The following is a 26328-nucleotide window of genomic DNA, read 5'->3' as shown; positions in this document are numbered from 1 at the left end:
ATTACCATAAGCGTTATTTAATCCGACGGCTCCGCAATCTTTCCCTTGTGTGTGTGTGTGTGTGTGTGTGTGTGTGCATATGTGGTCGCTCGATGCCACGAGGAAAATAAAAACTCTGCATAGGGCAGAAATAATTTGCAAGGCTCATTTGGGTTCGCGCGTTCTCAAGCCGCCCTTAGAGGTCCACGCCAGCCCCCCCTTTGAAGGGCTGCGTAACAAAAAGGGCCTGGCTGGGTGCATTATAATTTGCTGCAAGTACTTCCAAAGTACTCATATTTTCAATGCCGCGAAGGGAAATACTAATGTCACAGGACGTGGGCATTGTGCTTAGAATAAATACACACACAAAAGCTGAGCGCGGGTATTTCGGATGTCTCGTTGGGGAGGATGTAATTACGTTTCCCTTCGAGAACGCTTTGAAGTGGGAGGCTAACTGTTTCCCATAAAGGCAACATTCCCCATCAGCTGAGCTGCTCGTTGGAGAATTCAGGCAGGATCAGTTAATTTCCAGGCGGAGTGAAATCTATCTTTCAAGAGGGAGGATGTCATCCTTTCTCCGGCCGTTTGAAATCAAGCCCCGACTCACCTGTGGGGATGATGTAGTGTGTTCAGTGGGTCCTGGGGGCTCCCAGGACCCCCGCGGGTCTGGGCTGCTGAGCACGGCCCCTCCGGGTGTGCTGCGGGGAGCCCTGGGCGTCCGGCTGGTATCAGCTTCTGTGCGGGTCCTCTGTCTCTGACCCTCACCAACGGTGGCACCTGGCTGGCGGGGTGAAGCCCCTCGTCTCACGGCGGGTGGTTGGCTACCAAGGATAGAAATGTTGCGGCACGGTGCCTCCCCGTCCCGGGTCAGAGGGCTCAGAGTGGGTGCCTCGCACCTGTCTCCTGGCTGGCTCTCCCTCCCAGCCTTCTCGTCAAGGATGGGCTTGCCCTCCATGTCCCCACCCCCCCCCCCCCATCGTTCCCATTTCTCCAGGCCACAGGTCAACCGGCTTTGCTTGGCACCCAGTATTTCCACTTTCCCAGGGGTCCCGGAGGCCCGGGGGCTGCCGTGCAGCTGACGGAGGTGACAGTTTAGCTGGTCTGTGGCTACTGGGCTCCAAGCCAAGGGAGCGCAGAGAACAAAAGGAATGAACAGGGCCACCTGGACCGTGGGGTTGGCATCTGGGGAGGCTGGGGGTGCGGGTTACTGGGGCTCCCCTTTGGCCCACGGGGTCTCTTCTTTGGGACCAGTTCACGCTTGGACGGCCAACCACAGGCCTTGGAGAGCGACACAATGCCAAAGGCGGGACCCGGAGGGGACAGTGGCTGTTACCTGGGGGTGCAGGTGGGGGCTTCCAGGAAGCTATGCAGCCCCGCTGTCCCCATTTCTTCTCTAGAATTTCTGCTCTGTGGATCTTTTCGGGTGATTATGCCCCTTACTCTTCTTTTGTTTTAGAGACACAGAGAGAAAAAGAGAGCAAGAGCTGGGGAAGGGCAGAAGGAGAGAGAGAGAGAGAGAGGGAGACAGAGACAGAGAGAGAATCCCAAGCAGGCTCTGTGCTGTCAGAGCAGAGCCGGGAGCCTGCTTACGATTCTGTGTCTCCCTCTTTCTCTGCCCCTCCCCCACTCACACTCTCTCTAAAATGAACAAATGTTAAAAAAAATTAAAAAAATACTTTATTCTAATCGCAAACACATTAGTTAATTAATCGTGGTGTGCACTGAATGAGAGAAGCCTGGGAAAACGGGAGAATGTCAAGGGCAGAGCCACTGTTGTAATCCCACTTCCCGGGGGGGGCCCACTTTTCTCATGCCACCTGTCCGCACTCCCACCCTAAAATGCATCACCCTGGTCACAGTTCATCCTTGGTGCTGTTCTTTTAAACATGGTAAATACCAAGGGAGATTTTCAGAGGGAAATTTGTAGCTCTAAAAGTGTATATTTAAAAGAAAAAAAAAAGGCTAAGAATCAATGAGATAGTTGTCGTCAAAAAGTTAGAAAAAGAGTAGCAAATTAACCCCTCGGAAGTGTGGAACGGAGGAAACGGTAGAGATAAAAATTAACACAAGGAAGACCTTGCAAGAGCTGATTCTTTGAAAATGACGAAGCCCTGAAGGGGCTGGCGAAGGAAAAGAAGAAAAGGCATATATAACCGACATCAGGGGTTAAGATGGGATTCCTTGTCAGACCTTCCAGACCTTAACGATTGGAAGAGGATATTGGGAGCAACCTTATGTCAGTCAGTGTGAACCTTTGGATGAATTAAATGCAATCCTCAAAATACACAACTTCCCCAACTGATACAAGAAGAAATAGATTTTGAATCGTTTTCTAACGCTTTAAGAAGTTAAATTGGAAACTGAACTCCTTTCCACAAAGAAAACTCAACTCGCCCGGAATGCTACCAAAACTTGAAAGAAGACGCAATGCTGATCTTGCAAAAATTCTTGGACAGGCTAGAAAAAGAAAGAATTCTTTCCTACTGATTCAATGAGGTCTTCACATGAAAAGCCAACAAGAACGTTGCAAGAGAAGAAAATTATAGAGGAGTTTTACTTAAGAGCAGAGATGGAAATGTTCTATGCAAAATATTACCAAAGATAATATACTTATCAAAAAGACACCTCGGGGCCGCCTGGGTGGCTCAGTCGGTTGAGCGGCTGACTTCGGCTCAGGTCACGATCTCCCGGGTTGTGAGTTCAAGCCCTGCATGGGGACCTGTGCTGACAGCTCAGAGCCTGGAGCCTGCTTTGGCTTCTGTGTCTCCCTCTCTCTGTCCCTCCCCAGCTCACACTCTGTCTCCTCTCTCTCAAAAATAAATATTAAAGAAAAAAGACACCTCAAATGCAACCTTTTATTTGAACATGGAAGGCTGGTTTAACACTCAAAACATCAATTACTACACATAGTTCAGAACAAGTAAATTAACGCCTGATAACAGGGCACAAATGTGACCGCAAAATTATAGCAAAGGACACAAAGAACAAACTAGCTGTTAAATGGGACGCAAAAAGGTGTAACCACAAAGAAAAAATTGATAAGCTCTGTTACATTCACATTAAGAACTGTTCATCGGGGGCACCTGGGCGGCTCAGCTGGTTAAGCATCCGACTTCGGCTCAGGTCATGATCTTGCGGTTGGTGGGTTCGAGCCCCGTATCGGGCTCTGTGCTGACAGCTCGGAGCCCGGAGCCTGCTTCGGATTCTGTGTCTCCCTCTCTCTCTGCCCCCTCCCCCGATTGTACTCTGTCCCTCTCAGTCTCTCAAAAATAAAAATCAATTAAGAAAAAAAAGAGCTGTTCATCAGGACACCACGAAGGCAGTGAAAGCATAAGCTGGAGAGTGGGAGGCAGTATTTGCAGCCCACGCACCTGTAAACAGCTTCCTTCTAGAACACAGAAAGAACGCTAAAGCTGGTAATGAGAAGACAGAACGTGGCAGAGAAACGGGCAAGACACTCACCAGGCATTTGACAAGAGTGGCTCCAAATGGTCCCTAAGCATATGAAAAGGTGAAGAACCTTGGCAGTGGGCGGGGAGAAGGAAGTTAAAGCCACAGTCTGACGTCTGGACACCCGCTCCAGAGCGGCGACCACCCCGAGGGCCGGCAGCGCCGCGTTGGGGGAAACTGGCACTGCCTTCCACACTTGAGGGTGCTCTGGGGTGGGCAGCTCTGAGCTCCAGCTGTTTACCTTTTCATAAACACCGAGTCTCACATCCCTTAGGATAAAAGCCTTGGTGCCCTGGAGCCATGTGCTGGGCGGATGCTGAGCCTTCGGTGGCACCTGAAGGACGGGGCGCTGTGATATCCTGGGTGCCTTCTCAAGGCTGCCTCTGGAACTCCCCGGTTTGGGAGGCAGGGTGAACCGGGCCGTGGTCCTCTTGTCACGCGTGTCCCTGATGACTGTCACAGCTTAAGGGTTTACAAATCCCTCCTCTCTGGAATGCTTCCTTCCTGAGGCCACTGGGAACTCAGAGCTGGAAGGATGTTTACGGAGTTCGCCCAGGGCTTCAATGGACGGGGAAACACACATGGGGCTCACCCGGCGGGCCCCAGATCGCCCCTGCTCGGTCTTCATCTCGCGTGGTCACGTGGTGTTGGGGGGCAGCCCTGTGACTTTGGGAAGACCGTGAACCTGTCTGCGCCCTGCCTGGAAAGTGGGGTGAACGCTCCTGGTTTTCGGCGGAGGTGCACTTCCGGCAGGTGACCGTCCCCGGTGTCCCCCTGGCCTGCAGCAGCGGGCCCTTCCTGACCCCTCCCTGCTGCATGTGGGAGCCGTGGGGTCTGCGTCAGCCTTTCCTGTGGTGAGGGGCAGGAAGCGGATGTTTTCCCTCCGGGGCCGGGCGCACCTGCCTGGTCGTCTCCCCCATTTGCCGCTTCCGGTCCCCGCCCCCCCCCCCCCCCCCCCCCCCCCCGCAGCTCCGGGCGAAGTCTGAGACTCAGGGAGGTGAGGGCCCCAGGCATCTGCCGTCCGCCTTTCGGCGGAAATGGGGGCTTTGGGAGGTGTGTGTGTGCACGTGTGCGTGCGTGTGGGTGTGTGCGTGTGGGGCACGTGTATGTGTGTTTGCAGGTCTGTAGGTGTGGTGTGTGTGTGGTGAGCTGTGTGTGTGTGTGTGTGTACATGTGCTGCGTGTATGTGCACGCATGTGCACGTGTGCGTGTGTGTGTGTGTGCGCCTGTGTGCGCGTGGCTGGACCCGCCCAAGGTCACTCAGCTGGCCCGTGGATTTGGGCCCCGCCCATCTGGCCCCACCTGCCCCCAGAGAGGCCACACCCCTTCACGGTGCCGCTGGCTGGTCTTCCTTCCCAGGCAGGCTGGGGCGAGGCCTGGGGAGGGTTGGAGCGAGGCCAGCCAAGGACTCCAGTGGCGGAGCTCAGGTAGGGCCAAGAGGCAAGGCGCCCAGGTCTGCCAGACCCCCCCAAACTGACCCCCAGCGAGGGAAACAGCGTCGAGGGAAAGGGAAACGGCACTGGAGGCGGAGGCTGGTGGGGGGACCCTGCAGAGAGTCCTGGGTTTCCCACAAGACCCTTGCACCCTGGCCCCAAGGAGGCAGGGGCTCCCCGACCGCTCTCCCCTCCCCCTCCTCTGTCTCAGCACCACGTGCTGACGATGGTACACGCCGGCTCTGCGGGTCTGCTTTGGGCATCAGGAGTAATCGAGCAGCAAGCCACGTTCACCGAGAACACAGGTGGTGCCGGGCACCGTGACAGGTGCACTGGTCATAGCTGGGTCTCCTCCTCGCGGCGGCACAGAGAGGCAAAGACTAAATGCGTGCCCTCTGGGTTCTCGGAGCGTGCAGAGCCAACAAGGGCAAGAGCTGCGAGAGACTCTGCGCTTGGGCCTGCCGAAGCCTTTGCCCTAAACCATCGTTAGACTTGACTACAGGGACTTGATTTCTAAGATCTTACTCCTCCGGCCAAAAGAAAGAGTGGGGTACTGCTCCCGGCAGGCGGAGGAACTGGGTTAGTTGTTTGGGGCCAGAAGACAGTGATTTGACAGCAAACTGGAGCGTGGAGGAGGCCACAGTGCCTCCCCCCCCCCCGCCGGCCCCCAACCCCCGACTCCTGGGCTCCCTTTCCCTCCCCAAAGCCCACTGGGAGACGTGTATTCCGGAGTAGCTACGAGGCCATAAACCCTTACCGAGAGCCCCTGTGCCAAGGCCCCTCAACACACTGTCTTCGGTAATGACACGGGCCCCAAGCGCAGCCGTTCAGAAGAGCCACAGAATCCGACAGTCCTGCCACTTCAGGGAGTCTCCATCTGAGAAGGGTCCCCGCAGGGGTGAAGCCAGGCAGAGGCCAGCCTGGTCCCAGGGACTTAGCCCAGGTTCTCGGTTACACACACCCGCTGCGCGATCTGGCTTCGCACATTCGTCCTGTGACCATTTTATGAATGTCTCCTCCCCGACCCGGCTGCGGAGCAGCTCGCTCTGTACCCCTGTGTCGTACCCAGAAGGCGCTCGATACAAGACTTGGAAGATGAGCAAAGAAACCCTGTGCTGCCGCGGCTGTGAATTCTAATGAGATGGAATCGTTCCAGGACCGTGCACTAAGGAATGATTCTAATGGAGGGGTTTCGGGGGCTTGGAGACACCGTTTTGGGCCAAGGGCCTTAAGGTTTTCCAAATCCACTGCTTAGGTCGCTGCTAGCTCGGCTCAAGCCCACTGCCTCTTATTTTCCTCTGCCGTCGTTAACATCACCCCGTGCATCTCCGGAAGTCTTGACTTTCAAGGACATAGGAAGCCCCTTCTCTCAGACATTTGTGTCCCCTAGTCTCATTAGTGGCTGAAACGAAGTGTCGCTCTTGTGAAACAGCCCTGTGACACCTACCACAAGTATTGCCTTTTTGTTACGTGTGGACCTATGCTTAGGAAGAGATTTCACATGGCGTTAGGGTGTTCTAAACCTGTCGTTTTAAATGGAGGTGCCTGCGTAAGCCCCGGTGGTCTCGGGAACACCTTTTAAAAAACGCCGTGTCATCACGCACGGGTTCTGAACCCGAAACCTTCTCATTCCTCAGGGCAGGCCAAGTGCAGAGCCACCAAGAGCTTTAATTCCACTTTAATCAGATTCCATTCCATAGAACACTCTCTTAATGAGGGTTAATGACATTAATTACTGTCCCCTTCACTTAGGAACATGCTCAAGAGGAGCTAAATGCCACATAATGGCCCAGGAATAGCTCAGGCCCCAGCAGAACTCCCGAGAAGAATCTACTGCCCTTCTTTCCGCCAGCCCCCTCTGCCCTCCATCCCACACATCTCCTTATTTTCCCTTCCTCACCTCATTCCTCCCGTGTCCGTGTCGGAAGCACGCGATGTTACATCACCTTTCCAGGGGATTTGGGATTTCACACACCTACCCCCGATGGGCTCAGAGTTCCAGAACCTGCCTGGTGGATGAGGACGCAAATGGGCGTTCTCCTGCAGGACAGGTGTGCTGGGCACCTCTTCTGAGGGGAACCCAGCAAGAGCTACTCAGATGAAAATGCGCAGGTAATTTGACCTGCTGATGTCCCTTCTAAAGTTTTATCTCACAGAATTTTCCCCCCATACAGGCCCACCAAGATGGATGTATGAAGGTATTCATTGAGGCATTGATGGAACACAAAAGACTGGACGTAATCTAAATATGTGTCAAAGACTGGGTATGCTGTAAAATAGATAATTATGCTATCTATCTATCTCATCAATTTTTTTTAACGTTTTTTAAATTTATTTTTGAGAGACAGAGCACGAGTGGGGGAGGGGCAGAGAGCGAGTGAGACACAGAATCCAAAGCAGGCTCCAGGCTCTGAGCTGTCAGCATAGAACATGACGCGGGGCTCGAACTCACGAACTGCGAGATCATGACCTGAGCTGAAGTCAGACGCTTAACAGACTGAGCCACCCAGGTGCCCTTATCTATCTATCTATCTATCTATCTACCTATCATCTGTCTATCTATCTATCTATCTATCTGGATTACACTATATCCATAAAAGTGGGGCATTATGTAGCTGATATAAAATGAGGCCAATCTATGTGTGCTGATATAAAACAATACCCCAGGTATTGAAAAGAGCAATGAGAAAAATATATGTCTGATATGTAATCATTTGTGTAACAAAAGTGTGTAAAATTGTGTAAAAAATATCTATGTGTGAGTATACGTGCCTGTCTCCATGCATTTCCTGCCACACACCCAAAGCAGGAGGGCTCCTGTGGAATTGGCAGGGACATACAAGGGGTCTGCTCGTGCAGAGCAGAGGGCATCTGTGAGTGGGGCAAAGCTCGCTGGGGGTGAAGGGGAGGAAGCGTCGTAGCTCTCAAGGAACCAGGAGGTAGAGCTGGTTGAGTCAAGCCACGGGGAACTCAAGTGAAAATCTAGCACCTTGAAAGATGGGAGGCCATAGTTTGGGAGAAGATGATGTGACCAGGAGAGATCACGTCTCCATGTGAACGTGCTTTGGGAAAGAGCAGGAGACACCGAGGACGGAAGTTAGGTCATCCTTACCAATCACTCTAAAGCTGGGCTGTTCAATGCATTAGTCACACTGGCTACACGAAGCCATTTAAATTAACAGTGGGGTAAAAAATCCAGTTCCTCAATTGGACCAGCCACGTTTCAAGCGCTTAATAGCCATGTGTGACTATCGGCCACTCCTGGAGGTGAGCACAGACCTCAACCACCATTTTGATCGCTGCGGGAAGTTCTATTGGATGGGGGCTTCTGCCGTTCAATTATTGTTTTGTTTTTTTTTTAAAGTTTATTTATTTATTTTGAGAGAGAGAGAGAGAGACATAGAGGATGTGCAGGAGGAGCTGAGAGAGGAGAGAGAGAATCCCAAGCAGGCTCTACGCTGTCAGTGCAGAGCCCAACCCGAGCTCAAACTCAAGAACCCTGAGATCATGACCTGAGGCAAGATCGAGAGTCAGATGCTTAACTGACTGTGCCACCCAGGTGCCCCCAAATTGTTGTTTATTAAGCTTTACCAACACAGATTTTATGAGTTATGACCAAGTGTGCTGGTCATGAAGAGAAGACCAAGTTCCATGGTACTGTCTACTTGTAACATTTCAATAATGTTTATTTCTTTACAGCCCTCGTGATTTTCATTTCTTTACAATCCCGAACCCATTCTTTGGTAATGAGCATCAAGTTCTAGAGCCTTGAAGTCTCTTCTTGAGTCACAGCCAAGGGTCAGTTTCCCATGTGACGTGATAGGAAGGGTCTTGGTGCAACCACTCAGGACATGTGGAAGTGAGGTTGGGTGGCCACTGCCCAACTCTCCGGCCACTTTGGGCTTTGGCCAGACACAGGCTGATGCGGGTAGTGAGGGGCAGGCCCACAGTCTGTGGAAACTGGGGTTCCTTCAGGAAGAGGAGGCAAGTCTGTGGCAGGCCAGTTGGACAGCTGGGGTTGTTGATGCGCACAGACCGGGAAGCTGCCTTTCGGTGTGTGCAGGGGACATCCCCAGCACACGGGCCCATGGCCACCTCTCTCTGTCCTACTTTGTGCCTGTCTCCTGTGCAGACACAGGCTGAGGGGGTTGTGCTGGGGGCCGGAAGACACCCAGAAAGCACACGTGGTCTTAGGCATTGAAAAGCTAACTTACCAGGAATCCGGGAAAACCCAGAGAGCCAGCTTGGTCTATAGGGAGGGAGATTCTACAACTTTCTCTGGCGGGACCAGAACCATCGGATAGGATATTCTGAAGTTTCAGATTAAATTCCTTTCAAGTCTGCTTCCTCTGATGGCATTCTCACCACAACTCTGAGGTGAGTTACTTACTGTCTTCCACCAAATCACCTTTCATATTCAAACAAAATTTAAATTTATATCTTGATCCTTATTTTTCTATTTTTTTCATAGTTAGAAAGAGAGAGAGAAAGAGAGAGAGAGAGTGAGTACATGTGCAAGCAGGGGAAGGGCAGAGAGGGAGGGAGAGAGAATCCCAAGCAGACTCCACACTGTCAGCATGGAGGCAGAGCTGGATGTGGGGCCGAACTCACAAACCATGAAATCATGACCTGACCCAGAGCCAAAAGTCAGATGCTTAACCGACTGAGCCACTCGGGTGGCCTTAGTCTTGTTCTCGTTTAGCATTTCTTCCTTCTTCATTCAGGTTTCCTTTTCTCCACGTTGACCCAATGTTCCCACAGTGCTTTTCTGCCGCCATTGGCCTGCCCAAGTTCCCATGCTTCCCAAGAGCAGCAGGCTGGGAGTGAGGAGAACTTTGGTCCCGTTGTCCCAGATGTCCGCTGTGTGACCCTGGGCCCTAGTTTCCCCACCTTCAAAGTCAGAAGATGAAACTTGTGAATTTTAAACATTGTTTTTTTGTCTTTTTTAGCTTCAGCCACCAAATTACTGAGTCAGTTCAAAGAAAATGGTTTTTATTCAATTATTTAAAATACATTAATAGAGCAAAGACTTAATATATCAAACTATGTGCAAGATAATATGCGGTATATACGGATTAATAAAAAGCTGGAGTGCTGGTGACAGACTCAAGGTACCTACTAGTTTGTCAAATCAGTGGATTTTCTAAATATCACATTTTAGTTTTGGTGACTGGTATTGATGAGCTGGAAAGATTGTGGAGTGTGTAATGAGTGGATTTCGGTTATATAGAAGCTTTACGTAGATTAAGAGACAGTTACAAGCTCTAGAAACAATTGCTATGGACGTTGAACTTGGTGTACAGCCTGCAAAGATTGGAGTGAACGCAGGGGCGGACGAACTCGCGGCGTTGGCCTGGGTCTTCTTCAGACAGGCGATGGTGAACCTTTTCCCTGGCAAGCCAGGACCGCCTCCATCCCTGAGACACTCGAGGATGGTTCCTCAGAAAGGCATTACTTTTTCGTCTTCTCCTTTTTTCCTTTCTTTTCCTTCTTTTCTCCTTTCCCCTTTTCAGTGGTCCCTCCTGTTAGTGCCAAGGCTCGCTTTTTACCCATAGGGGTTTTGGCATACCAGTCCTGAAATAAAACAGATTTATAGGAAAATATCAAAATGACACTCATGCACCAAAATAATTCTTTTTTTTTAAAGTTTATTCATTTTGAGAGAGAGTGTGAATGAGGGAGGGGCAGAGAGAGAGGGAGTGAGAGAATCCCAAGCGGGCTCCGAGCTGTCAGAGCAAAGCCCCACGCGGGGCTCGAACCCACAAACTGTGAGATCAGGACCTGAGCCGAACCCAAGAGTTGGGTGCTCAAATGACTGACTCCCCCACCCACCCAGGTGCCTCCCAAGGGAATATTCTTAAAAACAGAGAAAAACTTGCTAAGAAGGAAGGGGCAAGCAGCCGTTAAACTTTGGGCATTTAATGTATATTTAATACAAATTCTTTCTCAGTGGGTTTTCCAACCTGTCTTTTAACTTCCACCTCAAGGAGTTAACGGTTTCAGAGAATCACAGACCAAATCTGACTAGCAGCCCTTCCCAATTAGTCTCCTATCTTTCTGGGGAATCTTACCCTATCCTGAGGGCATGGGCTTTCTTGGTCATGTGAATGGCCCTCCATGGTTCACACATGGCCACCAGAAGCTAGACTGCTGGCTACGCGGGGGCCACGGGGAGGCCACGTAGACACGCCAAGGGGGACTGTTGAAAACATGGCAGAAATACTGGAGCCAACATGCCAACTAAGCGCCTTGTGGTTACAACTGGTCCTGAGAATGCATTTTCTCAACCTTCACTTTTCATTTGAAAGCTAAGAAACATTTTAGTTCATAAACTTTATGGTAGTAATAGTATTTCACTGAGTGACTATCCTACAAGTGGTTTCTCAATTCTCCTATTAATGGGCACATAAGTGGTTTCCAACTTTTTGTGAGGAATCATGTTGACATGCACAATTTTTACATATCTCCTTGTAAACTTATGAGAAAACTCTGGAGAATATCCAGAGAAGTAGGCTTCCTGGGATGGTAGGGCACGAGCATCTTCAATTTTACTGAATATTTCTAAATTGTTCCCTGGAGTGGCTGTGAGGGGGAAGATAGCTCAGTCTTTGTAAGTCTTAACGTGTCTTTATTCCGTCCTGTCTCCTGGGTGCTAGTTTAGTTGGGGATAAATGTTGGGCCTACAGTTACTGTTCCTCAGCACTTTGCAGAAATGATCGTCCTGTCTTCTGGTAGGGATTGCTGTTAAAGAGACGCCTGGCCTCTCCATTGTTGGCTTTTTATAGGCAACCCGGCATCTTTGAAGACTGGCCTATTGTCTTGTTTTTAGGTTCACAATAATGTATGTGAGTGTGGATTTATTTTTATTTGTCCTGCCGGTCACTTGGAGTTTGTTTTCAACCTAAGAATTCATGTCTTTAATTCAAGAAAATTTTCAGCAAGCATTTCTTTAAATCATTATTCCTCTGATATTTCTTTTATTCTCTTCCTCTAGAACTTCTGTTAGCTTGGGTGTCAATATCTTCAAGGTTCTTATTGCAGTTTATAGATTTTTATCTTTATGTTTTCCTGTGCCGCTTCCAGAGGGAGCATCCTCCAATCCATGAATGTGCTCTTTGACCATGTCTAGTCTAGAGTTCATACCTCTCTTACTTTTTTTTGGCCATTTAAGTTATATATTTTTAATTTTTTTCAAAGACTTTTATTTTTAAGTAATCTCTACACCCAATTTGGGGCTTAAACCCACAACCCCAAGATTAAGACTCACACGCTCCACTGACTGAGCCAGACAGGCAGCCCTATATTTTTTATATCTAAGCTTTCTTTTTGTGATTTTCCCCCCATTATTATCTCTTATTCCATTTCTGCCTGTCTCTGTTTCAAAACTTTGTGTACATATCTAATGGAAATGAGGCCTTCATTTATTATTTTGAACACCTGAATTATATTAATTTAAACTCTTTGTCAGGTTGCACTAGATTTCCTCAAATGTTTTGGAATTTTTATTTTCAGGTTCATTTTGAGTAGGAGGCTCTGTTTTGGTTGTATTCGTTGTATCTCCCTTATTTCTCCCTCTCTCACAGTGCTTCTACACAATTCTGTGAAGCCAAAATCCGGAAGCACGTCTTATAATGACGCTCCTCGGTGACGTCGACATACCACAGACCTGGAGGAAGGAGCAGCAGGTATAGTCTCTTTTCGTTTCCTAGCCCTGATTTTTCTCTATGCTGCTTGCCTTGTCTGTGTGTTTGAGATTTATCTTTGTTTCTGTCTGGCACTTGGGGATTTTTCTCATCTTTCTTTTAGCTTTGGCTCTGTTTTCCATGTAAGGTGAGGTGGCCACGTATTTCAGGTGATGAACTCCTACTAATTTATTTACATACAGTATTGGGGCATCTGGGTGGTTCAGTCGGTTAAGAATCTGACTCTTGATTTCCGGTCAGGGTTCATGAGATGAAGCCTGGCGTCGGGCTCTGTGCTGACAGTGTGGAACCTGCTTGGGATTCTCTCTCTCTCCCTCTGCCCCTCCCCAGCTTGATCTCTCTCTCCCTCTCTCTCTTCCCCCACCCTTGCTTGTGTGCTCTCTCTCTCTCTCAGAATAAATAAATAAACTTTATAAAAAAGAATATGGTCTTTGTCTTTGGCCTACAGTTTGAATTTCAGCTCTGCTCCTTTTTAGCTATGTGACTAGAAGCAAATCATTTTGGCTCTTTTTTTTTTCTGCTGTAGCAAATTACCACAAACTTAGTGATGTAAAACAAACCATTTATTATCTTTCAGTCTTAAAGGTCAGAAGTCCAAAATGGGTCTCACTGGGCTAAAATCTAGGTGTCTGCAGGCTGCGTTCCTTTCTGGAACACGAGGGGGAATCTATTCCCTTTCCCAAGACCACCTGCTGTCTTGGCTCGTGGCCCCTCCTTCATCTTCAAACTGGCACCGCGGGGCTACTTGGAGTTCCCACGGATCCTTCCCAGGCTGCTGACTTTCTTGTTCTCTCTTCTGATTGCTTCTTCCGCTTTTTATGATTACACTGGACTCACCAGTAGAAGTCAGGATAATCTGTTTTAGGTTCAGCAGATTAACAACTTTACTCCATCTGCAACCTTAGCTCCCCTTTGCCGTGTAACCTACTGACAGGTTCTAGGGACTCAGATGTAGACGTCATTGCCGGGGGCACTATTCTGCTACCACAGAATGACTCTGTGACTCTATGAGTCTCTATGACTCAATTTCCTCATTTGAAAACTGGAGGGATTATGAGGTCTAAATGAGTTAACAGAGGGCCTGGTACATAAGTAGTCACAAGTATTAGCTAACATTATTAGGATTATTACTAATATGTTTTTAAAGATTGTTTATTTTGAGAGAGACAGAGATAGTGCGAGTGGGGGAGGGGCAGAGCGAGAGGGAAAGAGAGAGACTCCCAAGCAGGCTCTGCACTGTCAGCACAGAGCCCAATGCAGGACTTGAACCCACAAGCCGTGAGATCATGACCTGAACCGAAATCAAGAGCCAGATGCTTAACCGACCGAGCCACCCAGGTACCCCTAACGTTATTAGGATTAGTACCATTATGATCCTTAAATATTTTCTCCATCGTGTCCACGGGGTAGGGTATGATGTGTTTGGAGCATCGCCAGGACCCTAGTCTGACACGTCAGAAGCACGGTTAGGTCAGATTTCTCAGGGCAGAAGTGATTGACTTGATCACCAGCAGCTACAGCCACAGCATCACGTTATTCACCACTGTGACGGCGCCTGTCCATCTGTTCAATAAATTTGCCACTAAACGATTTCATTGGGCCTCTAGTCGGGGCCTGGCACTGTCTCAAGCTCTCGAGCTATTGATAAGAGGCAGAAATTGAAGGGGCGAGGGGGCTAGTAGTAAATGGTGGTAAAAAATGATTTCGTTTCCTCAAAAAAAATGAATAAAGTGATCAGATATGCCAAGAATGGAAGTGAAAAGCATGTATGTTCTCATCCAGGTTATACAATGGTGGCGTGCCCTTCTCTGGAATAAGTGTGATCACTTACAGTTACTGGACCTCAGGCACCTGTGACAGAAAAACGTCTACAAATCACTTCGGACAGTTAAAAAGCCGGCTAAGAGAAAGCATAGGTTCTGCTACCCTAAACCCAGCTCCTCAGAACAAGGAGGAAGGTGATTGTTTCAGAAGGGCAAATAGAAATTGGGGATTTCAGAAGAGAACGCGACGTATCACGTGCAGAGGATAAATATTTGCAATTAATTCTAACAAGGTGAAAACTGTTAACAAGAGCCTTGGCTCAAATCCTTGGCAGGAATTCCAGCTTGGAGTTGGAAATATTTCTTTTCAGTTTTGCAAACTATAGCTGCCAAATCTGGCCTGCTGCATGATTTTGGAATAAAGTTTTATTAGAACGCAGCCATGCCCATTCATTTACGTACTGTGTGTGAACGCTTTTGTACTGTGATACAGGATTGAATACTTGTGACAGACACCGCAGGGCTCTCAAAGCTTAAAATATTTGCTATCTGGCCCTTTATAGAAACATTTACCGATCCCTGCGCTGGATCATTATTTTGGCGATCAGTATTGTGACTATTTTCTACCTTGGACTGAAACGTTAGTGGCAAAAGCAGGAGGGAATCATGGTTTTCAGAGTTGGTGGACAACTATTATATTGCCAAGGGAAGTTTTCCTAATCTCAAGCAGGCTTCCAGACACAATAAGGCTTAGGCGAGAATTCTGATTCTTTTTCCGATGATTGCAGGGCCAATGTTGCGGTGGGTATAATCACACGGATATAATTTCCCTCCCTTGTTTTCCCAGTTGGCCAAGGAGACTGCCTCCCGGTCCCGAAAGTGGACACAACTATATTCACTTTGATTAGGAGTGTGAGGTGTGTCCGCTGGCCTGGGCACCCAGGACTCTAATGTTGACTTGCTTGCATAAGGCACAGAGCTCTCCACAACTTCCTTTCCTCCTGTAAAGCGGGGATTTGGAAGAGCTGGTTCTCAGTTTCCTCCAGATCTAAAAAATTCTATGAACGTCACAGAATGGGATAAAATATGGGCTAAAACCAGCATGGGCTTGAGATGCACCATTTAGGGAATAGTATTCTCTATGCACAACTTGTTCCGTTACATGAAATACAAAGGGCGCGACACATGTACGCATGGATGTGTGTGCATGCCTGAGAGTGTGTGTGCATGTGTGCGAGTGTGTGTGTGTATGTTTAAATCCAGTGGTTTTGAAGCTGCTATTCAATTCTGCAATTCGGCTGTTAGTTTATAAGATCACAGACCACATTTTTTCCTAAAATCGGGAAGACACATGTTCACGGGCAAGACTGGAAAGAATGTGCGATCGAAACATTTCGAGTTTCCAAATTTCATTGTGTATGACACATTCATGAAACTCAGGAACCAGAGGGAGGGGGTCATGTGACAGGTGTTTGTGGCTGAGACAGGGCCACACGGGCGTTCCATTTACCTTAAAGCTCTCTTCTTCCTCCTGGTACACCGGGCTCATCCTGGTTAGCGCTGCCACGAACTCCGCCGCCACAAGTGGTTTGTAATTTTGCCGGTGGATTCTGCGGTCCGTGAGCACGCCTTTAACCACCTGGACTATGTGTCCTTGGGTGAAGCCATCGGTGACCTTCGCCAGGCAACTAATATTCAAGGCATTAGTAATGATGCCTCCATTGCGTTGAATGATCTGTTTCCACAGAACTGTGGCGTCCAAGATGGCGGAAAAGACACAGAGAACCAGGGTCACCACAGAGAAAGAAGGATTTTCTAGTTCTTGGTACAAAGTGGCATCTCACCAAGAAAGGGATGCACAGGAGGAACACTTCATTTTATTTGTAATTCAAATGAGCAGGAAGCCATAATAGCTAAATACTTTTTTTCCCTCTGAGTGATTTGCAACCATAAAACATACATATTGATGGCCCTGAAGTCCTAGATCCGCAAGACAAGGAAAAAATTAAACCACATTCAGTATAGTTTTAGTGTGGTATCTTCCAAGATGTTCAAGATCTTCCAGAATTGGAAATTCAGATAAGGGTATATATGAGATCTCTGCTCATCAGAATATTACATTTTCCAAAGTGTTTGAATGAGTAGGAGCTTGACCTTTTTAAATTTTTTTTTAGTTACGAAGGCTTTGTACATTATTTTTATATGTGGAATTGGAACGCAGATTCCAATCTCCATTCGTCACCAGTGGGTTCAGTTCCCTCAGGGTGCAGTTTGACCTGTATTCTCTCCCCCAACCCCAACAGCTGTAAATGGGCAGAGGTTGACTGAAATCCCCCCGGTTGGGTGCCCGGTTGTTCCCCGGGTTAGTGTAACCTGGGGAAATAGATTTCACTTAGAACATAGGGAGGGTGTGAAAATGAGTTATGAAATTACTCAACTTTAGATATAGACTGGACTCCCACACAGCATTTCAAATATTGTAACACTTAGAGTACTACATCCTTTCCACATTAGCTGTGCCCAGTGAGGAAAGGTGACGCATTGCTAAGACCATGTGTCTCAGAAAGACTCTCAGTGCTGGAAAGATCTGGTCAAATGCCTCCTGAGCATTGTGACCTTCTTTGAGGAATATTCGAAACAGTTTTTTTAAAAAATGACCAATATTGGGTCCCCGGGTGGCTCAGTCGGTTAAGTGTCCAACTTTGGCTCAGGTCATGATCTCATGGTTCATTGGTTTGAGCCCTGTGTCAGGCTCTGTGCGGACAGCTCAGACCCTGGGGCCTGCTTGGGATTCTGTGTCTCCCTCTCTCTCTGCCCCTCCCCTACTCACGCTCTGTCTCTCTCTGTCTCTCTAAGATAAACATTAAAAAATGGAAAAAAATGACCATTATTATATAATCTGAGCACTGTCAGGTCTGGTAAATGACTAGCTCATCCAAATACATTGATCCAAAAACACTTGATAAAATGAAAAAGTCTAATTACTGTCCAGGAATAGAATGACCTTCAGCGTATCTATGAGTCACATCATAGAGTCGGACTTTGGGTCATGAGTCTTTTTAACAATCCAACTCCACCGTCCTCTTTGGTGGCGAGGCGGGGGGGTCGTCTTTGGCCTTGATGTCAGCTGAGTTGTTGGAAGGGGTGCATGTCCCCCTGGGGTCTGCAGTGTCTCCCAACTGTGCCAGGTTGGGTGTCATGGACCATACGGACCACCAGGTTGACCTAAAGCAACATCCAACCCTCTGGATCTACTCTCCTGCCTCCGTGGTGGGTTTGTTTGGGCTCTAATCCATCTTTGCTCGCCTGTAAAATGGGAGTTGATTTACTTCTCAGGCTGCTGTGAAAAATACATACAAGAATTTAGACAAAGCACTGTTGTAATATATGGCGGGCACTTTATTTTCTGTAGCTGTATTGCTGTTGTTGTTGTAATTATAACTATAATTATTATTTGTCATTCCATTTTGTACCAAAGTTTCCTAATGCTCATTAAAACGTCAATTATAAAAGATAGCATGAAATAAATACAGAACATGTCAAAGAATGTTTATGTAAAACAGATCAAGCAGGTGAGGATTACCCTTAGCTAGATATAACTGAGGAAATGTTAGAAATCAGAAGATACAACCCATAGGAAAAATAAGAACAATGACCAGACGGCATCATCCCTTGGGATCTAGTGTGTCCCCTGTCAAGATTTATTAGAACATCGAAAAAAGGTGCGAACAGGTCGGGACGGTGACTCTGGAAGCTGAGGAGAGGGCATGCTTTATGCGGAGTCACAGGATATAGCCCCTAAAGCTGAGGACCCAGTAGGTACCCCAGACTGGAAACTCAGACAGCTTCAGACTTGTGCACCCGGGCAAACTTCTTACCCGTGGCACGGAGTGGACCAGTCAGTAAGCAGTCGGTAAACACAGAGGGTCTAGGATCCCAGAAACCAAACCCAGCTCTCATCCCTGCCACCCTGCTAGGCTATGACGGTCACAGCCTATCAACACGAGGGGCCTCTCCAAGTAAAGATTCTTCACAAATGGAGCAAACAACTACAATTACTCTGGTCCATTAAGTACATGTGAACACACGATTGACTCTTTAAAATGTATGATACTTGATATTTATGTAGCGTTTTGGTCAAGGTACTCCCAAATTCACAGATCGTTGATTTCCCCCCGATGCTCACCATTTGTTAATGGAGGCACAGTAAGGGGACTCGGGAAGCAGTCACAGCTACGGCAGGACATAGCCACAGCCTTCACAGGAGCCAGAGAACGGGAAGGAAAGAGGATCAGTTTGACTTCTCATATTGGATGGACTAGACTTGCCTTTAAAAGAACGGCTTCCACTGCTGTTACAGAGCCACCAGCTGTGGGGCTAAGAGGGGAGTCAGATGCAGAGTAAGTCACAACCTGAGGGGCTCACTGAGATGGGAACCCCACAGGGAGCACTGCAGCCACAGCTGCCGAGCATCTGGCCCAGCAGGTGCAGGAGGAGAGGACAAGAACACAACAGACACGGGGCTGGCGGTGGGTGTGGTGATGGGGGGGCCAGACCAGTGGAGGAGCTCACTGAGGGCCGCCGAGGTGCTCCCCAGACCAAGTCCCATATTTGCCTTCCTTCTCCTGGATGTGAAAGGCTCCTCGCTTCTTCAGATGAATCAACATTCTCTCTCCCTTCTTTAGGCTGAAAAGAATCTGGTCTCTGAATCCCCTCCTCTTTTTCTGACGTTCCACACGGATTCTACCCTGGCTCCCAACTGCGTGCCTGGGATGATGTAGTGTCTTAAAATTCATTGTTTAATTTGTGGTTTTACAAAAGCACAGGAAGGGATAATATGGTTTGGATGAGCTTCTGAAAATCGGAAGACGTGGACTGGACTCATCTGACTAGACACTGGGTCTGGGGTGGGGGCCTGTGATGAATTGGGATATTAGTGAAACAGATCCCTGGGAAGAGAGGCCAGAGAGGAAGGCATTAGGGACGTGGGGAGAGGAGGCCCAGAGGGAATTCTGGGGACTAGTCAAGGCATTAATCAACCTTGCTGGTGGATTTTCTTTACAGACATTTAGAAGGAAACAGCTTGATTTGGAGAAAGAAGGTAGATACTGAATTCTACTTGGTAAACATTAAGGACTGTGTTTCCTCAAGCTGACCCACCCTTCCCTCCCCAACCCTGCCTAGAGGGATCTGAGAAGCAGGATCATGAATGTTCCCGAACACCTTCCACGCTCTGCTGCTGGTAGAGAGACGGCCAAACAGAGGCCCAAGTTATAGATTTGCAGTCCACGCTTTATGGGCTGGAAGAGACCACTTTTTGATCACTGCAAAGACAGGAACAGTCTTTCTTTAAGATGGATGCCCCAGCCACTGGGGCTATGAAAACTTCAAGGTCACCAGAGGAAATGCCAGACGGCATTGATGATGTCAGCAAGAATGGCGGCCTGAACAAATCACCCACCATGGGAGAAATATATGAGAAGCACGTGGTTTAGTGGACAGAGCCCCGGGCCTGAGAAAAGTCCTGCACACAAGGTTCTCATCTGCCCACAGGTGAGGGGATGCTTTCTCCTTCCTCCCCTGTGATGCCGCCACGGGGAGATTCAGATTGGAAACTGCAGTGTGATCTGTGTCCTAACACATGCCCGGCGTTCCATCAAAAAAACCCCCCCACAACTGTCCTTGTTATAACACCGACAGCTTCATTTTTAAAGGGCCTATGGTTTTGTCAAACAGTAGAAACTATTCAATCCGAAGTCAAGAATAACGCTCTGGTGCCTTAAAATTAATAACACCCTACCTTATTCCATTCAAATGGCTTAAGATCTATACCTACCATCCAAAAGTCTGTGGAATTGGGAGAGGAGATCTGACCAACCAGAATGAGAGCGGGAAAGTTCCGAGAAGGCCAGGAGGATGGGACGCTCTGCGCTGACTCACGCGCTGCTGGCACCCACCCCGTTGTGTGAGTCTTTCCAGGCAGGGCCACGCGTCCCTGTGTGCTTGAACTTCACTGGGGCCATGGGAGTCATCCTGGCCGATGCGACACGAGTGAAACGACAGCTGGCCCTTCTGGGCCCCGTCCCTAAAATCTCCTGTGAGATACTCTCTAGTGTCTTCTCTATTTTCCTTTTGTGCTAGCTGAACGCAAAGGTCCCCGTGGAGGGCCTGGTGGCTCTAGAAGATGGAGATGCCACTAAGATGATGAAGAAACAACCGAGACCAAAGTCCTCCTGTACTTTGTGGATAACATTGATGTGTGAAGCCAGGATCCCAGTTTATCAAGATAGAAATGAGCGCAAAGGGCACATGGAGTGGCTGAGAAGCTAGAAGTTTATTCTGTGTGGGGGCTAGAAGGTCGTCCTTTAGCAGGTAACATGGGCCGGGAGCTTAAGACCAACCGGAAAGGCCCGCAGAGCCCCTGTGTTTTGGGGATGCTATTGTGACTGGGGAAGGACGGATGGAAACCAGGTTTGACCTGGTCCTTTTCATGACTTCTCTTGACGTTTAACTGTTACCATATAGCCGCTGCCTCATCCCCACTACTACTCCACTGGGAGCAATTTCCTGCACATTCCATCACCATCACCATCACCACCGAACGTGCCATGTGCCCACATTCTTGTCCATTCCATCACCACCACCACCTCTATTCCAAATCTACTACCGTGCCCATCACTGCCACCACCATGAGGGGTAAAGATGACCCCTCAACGGGCCACACCGCATTATTCACACCCTTGTATAGTCCACTGCCCTTGAATCTGGGCTGGCCTGGGACTTCCTCTTGACCGGTAGAGTCTGGTGAAAGCGATCGTGTGCGACTTCTGAGGCTGAGTCACGAGAATCCTTCCGGCTTCTGTCAGAACCTCTGGAAACGTTTGCTCTCAGGACGCTCTCTCTTGGGACCCAGCCACTGTGCTGTGCAAAGCCACACAGAAAGGCCAGGTGTATACCCTATCTGGTTGGCAGCCCCGCTGAGCTCCCGGTCAACAGCCAGCATCGGCCCCAACCACAGGAGTGAATGGCCATAGCTGTCCAGCCCAGTTGAGTCTTCAGATGAAGTCCAAACTGACACCTGACTGCAACATCCCAACATACTTGAAGGAGAACCTTATGGCTGAGCCCGTGAACCCTCTGAACCATGGGATGGAATGATCTGTTGTCTTAAGCCACTAGGGCGGTTTGTTACACAGCAGTAGATAACAGAAAACACCAGCACCCCACCATGGCCACTTGCTGCCTGGTCCTGTACTCCTTCTTCATAACCACGGCCACCATCTTTGTTCCCTTCGTGCCCGGCACCACCCATGCTCTCGCGGGAGCTGGGACGGTGCTGTGTGTTCTGCCGTCCCCTCAGATAAGGGTCACGGCGGTCCTGGAGACTAAACAGTCCTCTTCATAGACGAAACAGTGGGGGCTCAGGAGGTCAACTGAGCCGTCAAGGTCACCGGGCCATCCGGTGGCAGAGCTGGGACCCAGAACCGGGTCTCCTCAGAACTCGTGTCCCGTGGCCCTCTACGGTTTCCCTGCACTGTCTCCGGGGGCACTTGTTTCGTGTTATTCCTATTTAGAAATATATCTCAATACAAGTAGGTCTTGAATTTGTCTATTCAAGAGGAAAAAACTGAAAAAGCTCTTGTTAACTTCAATGGTTATTACAAGTAAGTCAACAGGCTCTTGGACTAATACTTTGAGCCTGGAAAACTTAACAAAAATCAATCTGTGGAAAAAATAATGCTCTCTGAGAAAGACGCCATCACTGTGGGTCCAAGACAACCGGTGTTCATCTACCTGTTGAAAGAAAAGTTAGCACCTGCAAGGACTTCTGTCCCCTTCGGGGCCCAAAATAGGTATCCCTGTCCAGTTTCCTTTTGTCTTGGGTAAAAAGGACGAAGTTAACAACAGAAGAGACATGCACGTCTTGTCCTTGTGACCGGGCGGTTTGTATCTACGGCCCAGGCTCTGTGGGCATCCCAGGGCCCCTCAAGGGTCACCCACCTTCCGGTCAGGCCCCCACCCTGGCCCCACCCCAGTCACGGTGCCCGGGAAGGGGCTGGAGGTACTTGCCGAATCTGGAAGCATAGTCTGGTCTGGGAACCAAAATAATTTTTTGGTAAACTTTGCAGAAGGATTGAAGTTCGGCATCGAAAGGCCGCTGTGTGGTCCCCACGATCAGAATCCTGTCATCCGGTTTCAGGAGTCTCAGGATTTTCGGAAGCTGTTTTTTCAGGCGTTTAGGTTCCATCTGGGAGAAGGGGAGAGAGGGGGAAATGAGGCCACGCGCAGAGACAGAATCCAGGACGGGAGGACACTCACTCTCGGAAGCACCGTGGCAAGCGTGGGTCACAGCAGCCTCAAGGCCCCGATTACACGATGCTCCCAGTTGGTCCTGAGCCCAGGCCATGATGTTTTTCCTGGCCCGGGTGGTTTGAATCCAGACCCTTCCTTTCCTCCACATCTGGCATCGGGACTTGGAAAGGGGGCAGGAAGGAAGCACCTGACCGATCTTTCTAGCCCCTTGACCCCCAGAATGGGACGCAGGGCCGATGTGCAAACGGAAGGAAGCTGGCTGGTGCCTGGACTCCCGGCGGTGACGCGCGTCCCTCCGAGCGGTTCTGAGGGTGAACCCGAGGCCGCCTTCACCGGCGGCCCTCACGGCGAGCCACCACAGGTCTGGATCTCACGTCTGAAAGACACCTGGTTACAGAAGAGTGTGAAACTTCTCTGAAGCAGTTTGGAAAGGGTTTGAACCTGTATCATTTTAGTAAAGGCCCAGCACTAATGAGGGAGAGGAGCAGGACGTGAGGTACCCCAGGGAGGAGGACTTCAGCTGTGGGGGTCATATTTGGCCACGTCGCCATGGCAATGCACCAGCTTTCAATCAGCTCCCACCGCACAGCCACACGAGGAGGGAGGAGGACGACGACGCTTGGGGTGATGGAGACAGTGTCCATGGGGGAGCCCCGGGCACGGTCTCGGCCACTTTCGCTCTCCCTTGGTGAGGGGTGACGGAGCCAATGAGACCCTGAAAGCTGAGTGGGAGCGAAAGAAGCCTCCACGTGGCTTTTCTGGAGCAGAGCAGACCCCAGCTCTCACTGGGAACACCCAGCAGAGAGCGGTCCTGTGCGGCCCTGCGTGTCCCTGTGCAGCCCAGCCCAGAGACAGCCCTGCAGACAGGGAGGGCCGGTAACACCTGGGGGAGAGCAGGTGTCTGATAAATCCCGCTCTCAGGAATGAAAGTGAACGGCAGGGTATTGGAGCCACAGCTGGCTGATAGCGTTGGGTATGGTTTGCGGGGCCTCTGGGACAGGGACACTCCTGCTCCCCAGGAGGCTCTTGGTGGGCCCGGCAGAGCTGGGAGTCAGGGACGGGCCCACCATCTGCTGTGCACAGGGGAGGGGGAGTCAGGTGCGACCGAGTGCTGTGGAGGGCAGGGGTGCCCAGAGGAGAGGGGTGGGAGAGGAGTCCTTCCGGGCAAGGGCAAGGGGCTCCCTGGGGGAGCTGCACAGGGTTCTTCTGAAGCCCAGGGGTGTCCTCTGTGCGTCGTGGGGCTGTTGGCTGTGCAGTGCCCACAGCGGTGGTTGCTTTTGGTAGTGAGAAGGCCAGGTTCCATGTCTGGACTGACAAGGTGCAGGAGGGAGACAGTGGGAAAAGGCAGGAGCCTAGAGGCCACGGGGCCATTAGGAGGAAAGACTGGTAGGAAGTTGCATGAACTTGGGGAGCTCTGGTCCCAACCAGGCTTGAGACTCGAGGCCTCCGTTGGCGTCCAAGGACAAGGCAGGGAGCTGGTCTTCTCCAGCATTGACCCTGGACTCAGCACTTCTACGTCCAGGCTGGTTACGTGTCTTCCAGCTGAGTAATCCCAGGAAGGAGCAGCTCGTGAGAGCTTACTGTGTTCTAGGTACTTCTCTCTGCTCAGCATGGACTTCTCCACCTGGTCCTCACAACCTCCCCAGGAGGGGACAGTCCTCGAGACCCTGGGCCCAGAGAGGCTGTGTGACCTCCTGAGTCCTGGAGTTGATGAGTAGGACCCCGACTTCCAGACTGGCACTCCTCCCTCTGCTCTGCTGGGGTCCCCTTCCTCCCAGAGGGGACGTGCTGGGGGCTGGGGTGTCCCCCAAGTCTGCTTCCTGGGGAAAGGGCCTATCCCACTTGAGGGCTGCAAAGGAGACCTAAAATATATGTTTATTATTATTATATTGTATTATATTGTATTGTTAGGTTTAGATCATTATTATGATATATCCACATGAGCTTTATTAAGGTACAATTCACATACTCTACAATTTATCTATTTAAACTGTATAATTTAGTGGTTTTTAGTACATTCATAGAGTTGCGCAAATATTGTCCCCGTCAATTTTAGAACATTTTCATCAGGCCCAAAAGACTGTACCCAGGATTAGGCAAGAGGATATCTACTTTCTGTCTCTACAGATTTGTATATTCCGGATATTCTACATAAATAGACTCATACAATATGTGTGTGTGTGTGTGTGTGTGTGTGTGTGTCCGTGGCTTCTTTCATTCTGCCTATTTTGGGGGTTCCCCCACGTTGTGGCATGTGTTAATACTTCATTTTGATTACTGAACGATAGCCATTGTCCGGAAAGGCCAGATTTTATTTATCCATTCATCAGTTGATGGGTATTTGGGTTGTTTCCACTTTTTGACTACTGTGAACAGTGCCACCGTGAACATTTCTCTTGGGCACACACAGGAACTGAGTTGCTAGATCATATAGTTACTCTATGTGTAACGTTTTGAAGAAATGTCAGACTACTTTCCAAAGTGGCTGTGCCATTTTATAGTCCCAGAAGCAGAGTGTAAGGTTTCCAATTCCCTATATGCCCTTGTGAACACTTGTTGTTATGTATTTTTCTTTTCGCTTTCTTTTTCCTTTTTTAATTTTTTTAAAAAATAGTTTTTAAGTTTTATTTATTTATTTTGAGAGACGCAGAGACAGTGCCAGCGGGGGAGGGGCAGAGAGAGAGGGAGAGAGAGAATCTCAAGCAGGCTCCGCACCGTCAGCGCAGAGCCCCATGCGGGGCCTGAACTCATGAAATCACGAGATCATGACCTGAGCCGAAACTGAGAGTCGGACACTTAACCAACTGAGCCACCCAGGTGCCCCTCTTTTTCCTTTTTTTTTTTTTAAATTAGGTATCCTAATGGATGTGAAAGGGTATCCCATTGTGGTTTTGATTTGTATTTTCCTGATGGCTGATGATGTTCAGCATCTCTTCGTGTGTTTATCTTCTTTGGAAAAATGCCTATTCGGATCTTTTGCCCACTTTTTACATTGGATTATTTGTCTTTTTATTATTGAGTTGTAAGAGTTCTTTATATGTTGCGGGTACAAGTCCCTTATCAGATAGATTCATGATTTGCAAGTACTTTCTTCCATTCCGTGGGTCGTCTTTCCTGATGATGTCCTTTACAGCAAAAAGGTTTTTAGTTTCGATGAGGGGCAGCTTATTTTTCCTTTTGTTGTTTGTGCTTTTGGTGTCATAGCTAAGATATCATTGCTTTATTTAAGGTCACACAGATTTGTGCTTCTATTTTCTTCTAAGGGTTTTAGAGCTTTAGTTTTTACCTGTAGGTCTTTGATGCATTATGGGTTGATTTTTGAATCCTGTGTAAGGTAGGAGGTCCAGCTTTATTCTTTTGCAGGTGGTTATCCAATTGTCCCAGTGCCATGGTTTGAAAATATTATACTTTCTCCATTGAATTGTTTTGGTACCTTTGTCACATTGAAACTGGGAAGTGTTGAATACTCCAACTCTGTTCTTTTTCAAGATTGTTTTGGCTGTTTAAGGTCCCTCGAATTTCCTTCTGGATTTTAGGGTTAGCTTTTCAATTTCTGCCAATAAGCCCGATGGCATCTGGATGGGAATTGTGTTGAATCTGCAGGTAGTTTGGGAATTCTTGCCATCTCAACAATATTAAGTTTTTCAGCCCATGAGGCTGATGTATCTTTCCTTTTATCTAGGTCTC

The 26328-nt window shown here is 48.9% G+C and overlaps 1 protein-coding gene across 1 annotated transcript in view; it reads right to left on the bottom strand.

Moving 5' to 3' along the window:
- Positions 1-9837: 9837 nt before the first annotated feature.
- The window catches only part of IQCA1 (IQ motif containing with AAA domain 1), a 154361-nt gene continuing 137870 nt past the window's right edge, over positions 9838-26328 (bottom strand). Inside the window, exons 17-19 of the mRNA XM_053903354.1 lie at positions 22399-22576; positions 15839-16077; positions 9838-10436 (exon numbers count right to left, since the gene is read on the bottom strand). Of these exons, the coding sequence (XP_053759329.1) occupies positions 10314-10436; positions 15839-16077; positions 22399-22576 (540 nt within the window). The 3' untranslated portion in view covers positions 9838-10313. The remainder of the gene's footprint in view (positions 10437-15838; positions 16078-22398; positions 22577-26328) is intronic.

This window comes from Panthera pardus, unplaced genomic scaffold (assembly GCF_024362965.1).
Source record: "Panthera pardus isolate Hobbes unplaced genomic scaffold, ASM2436296v1 HiC_scaffold_10, whole genome shotgun sequence".
Taxonomy (NCBI): domain Eukaryota; kingdom Metazoa; phylum Chordata; class Mammalia; order Carnivora; family Felidae; genus Panthera; species Panthera pardus.
This window is presented reverse-complemented; position numbering and strand designations above follow the sequence as displayed.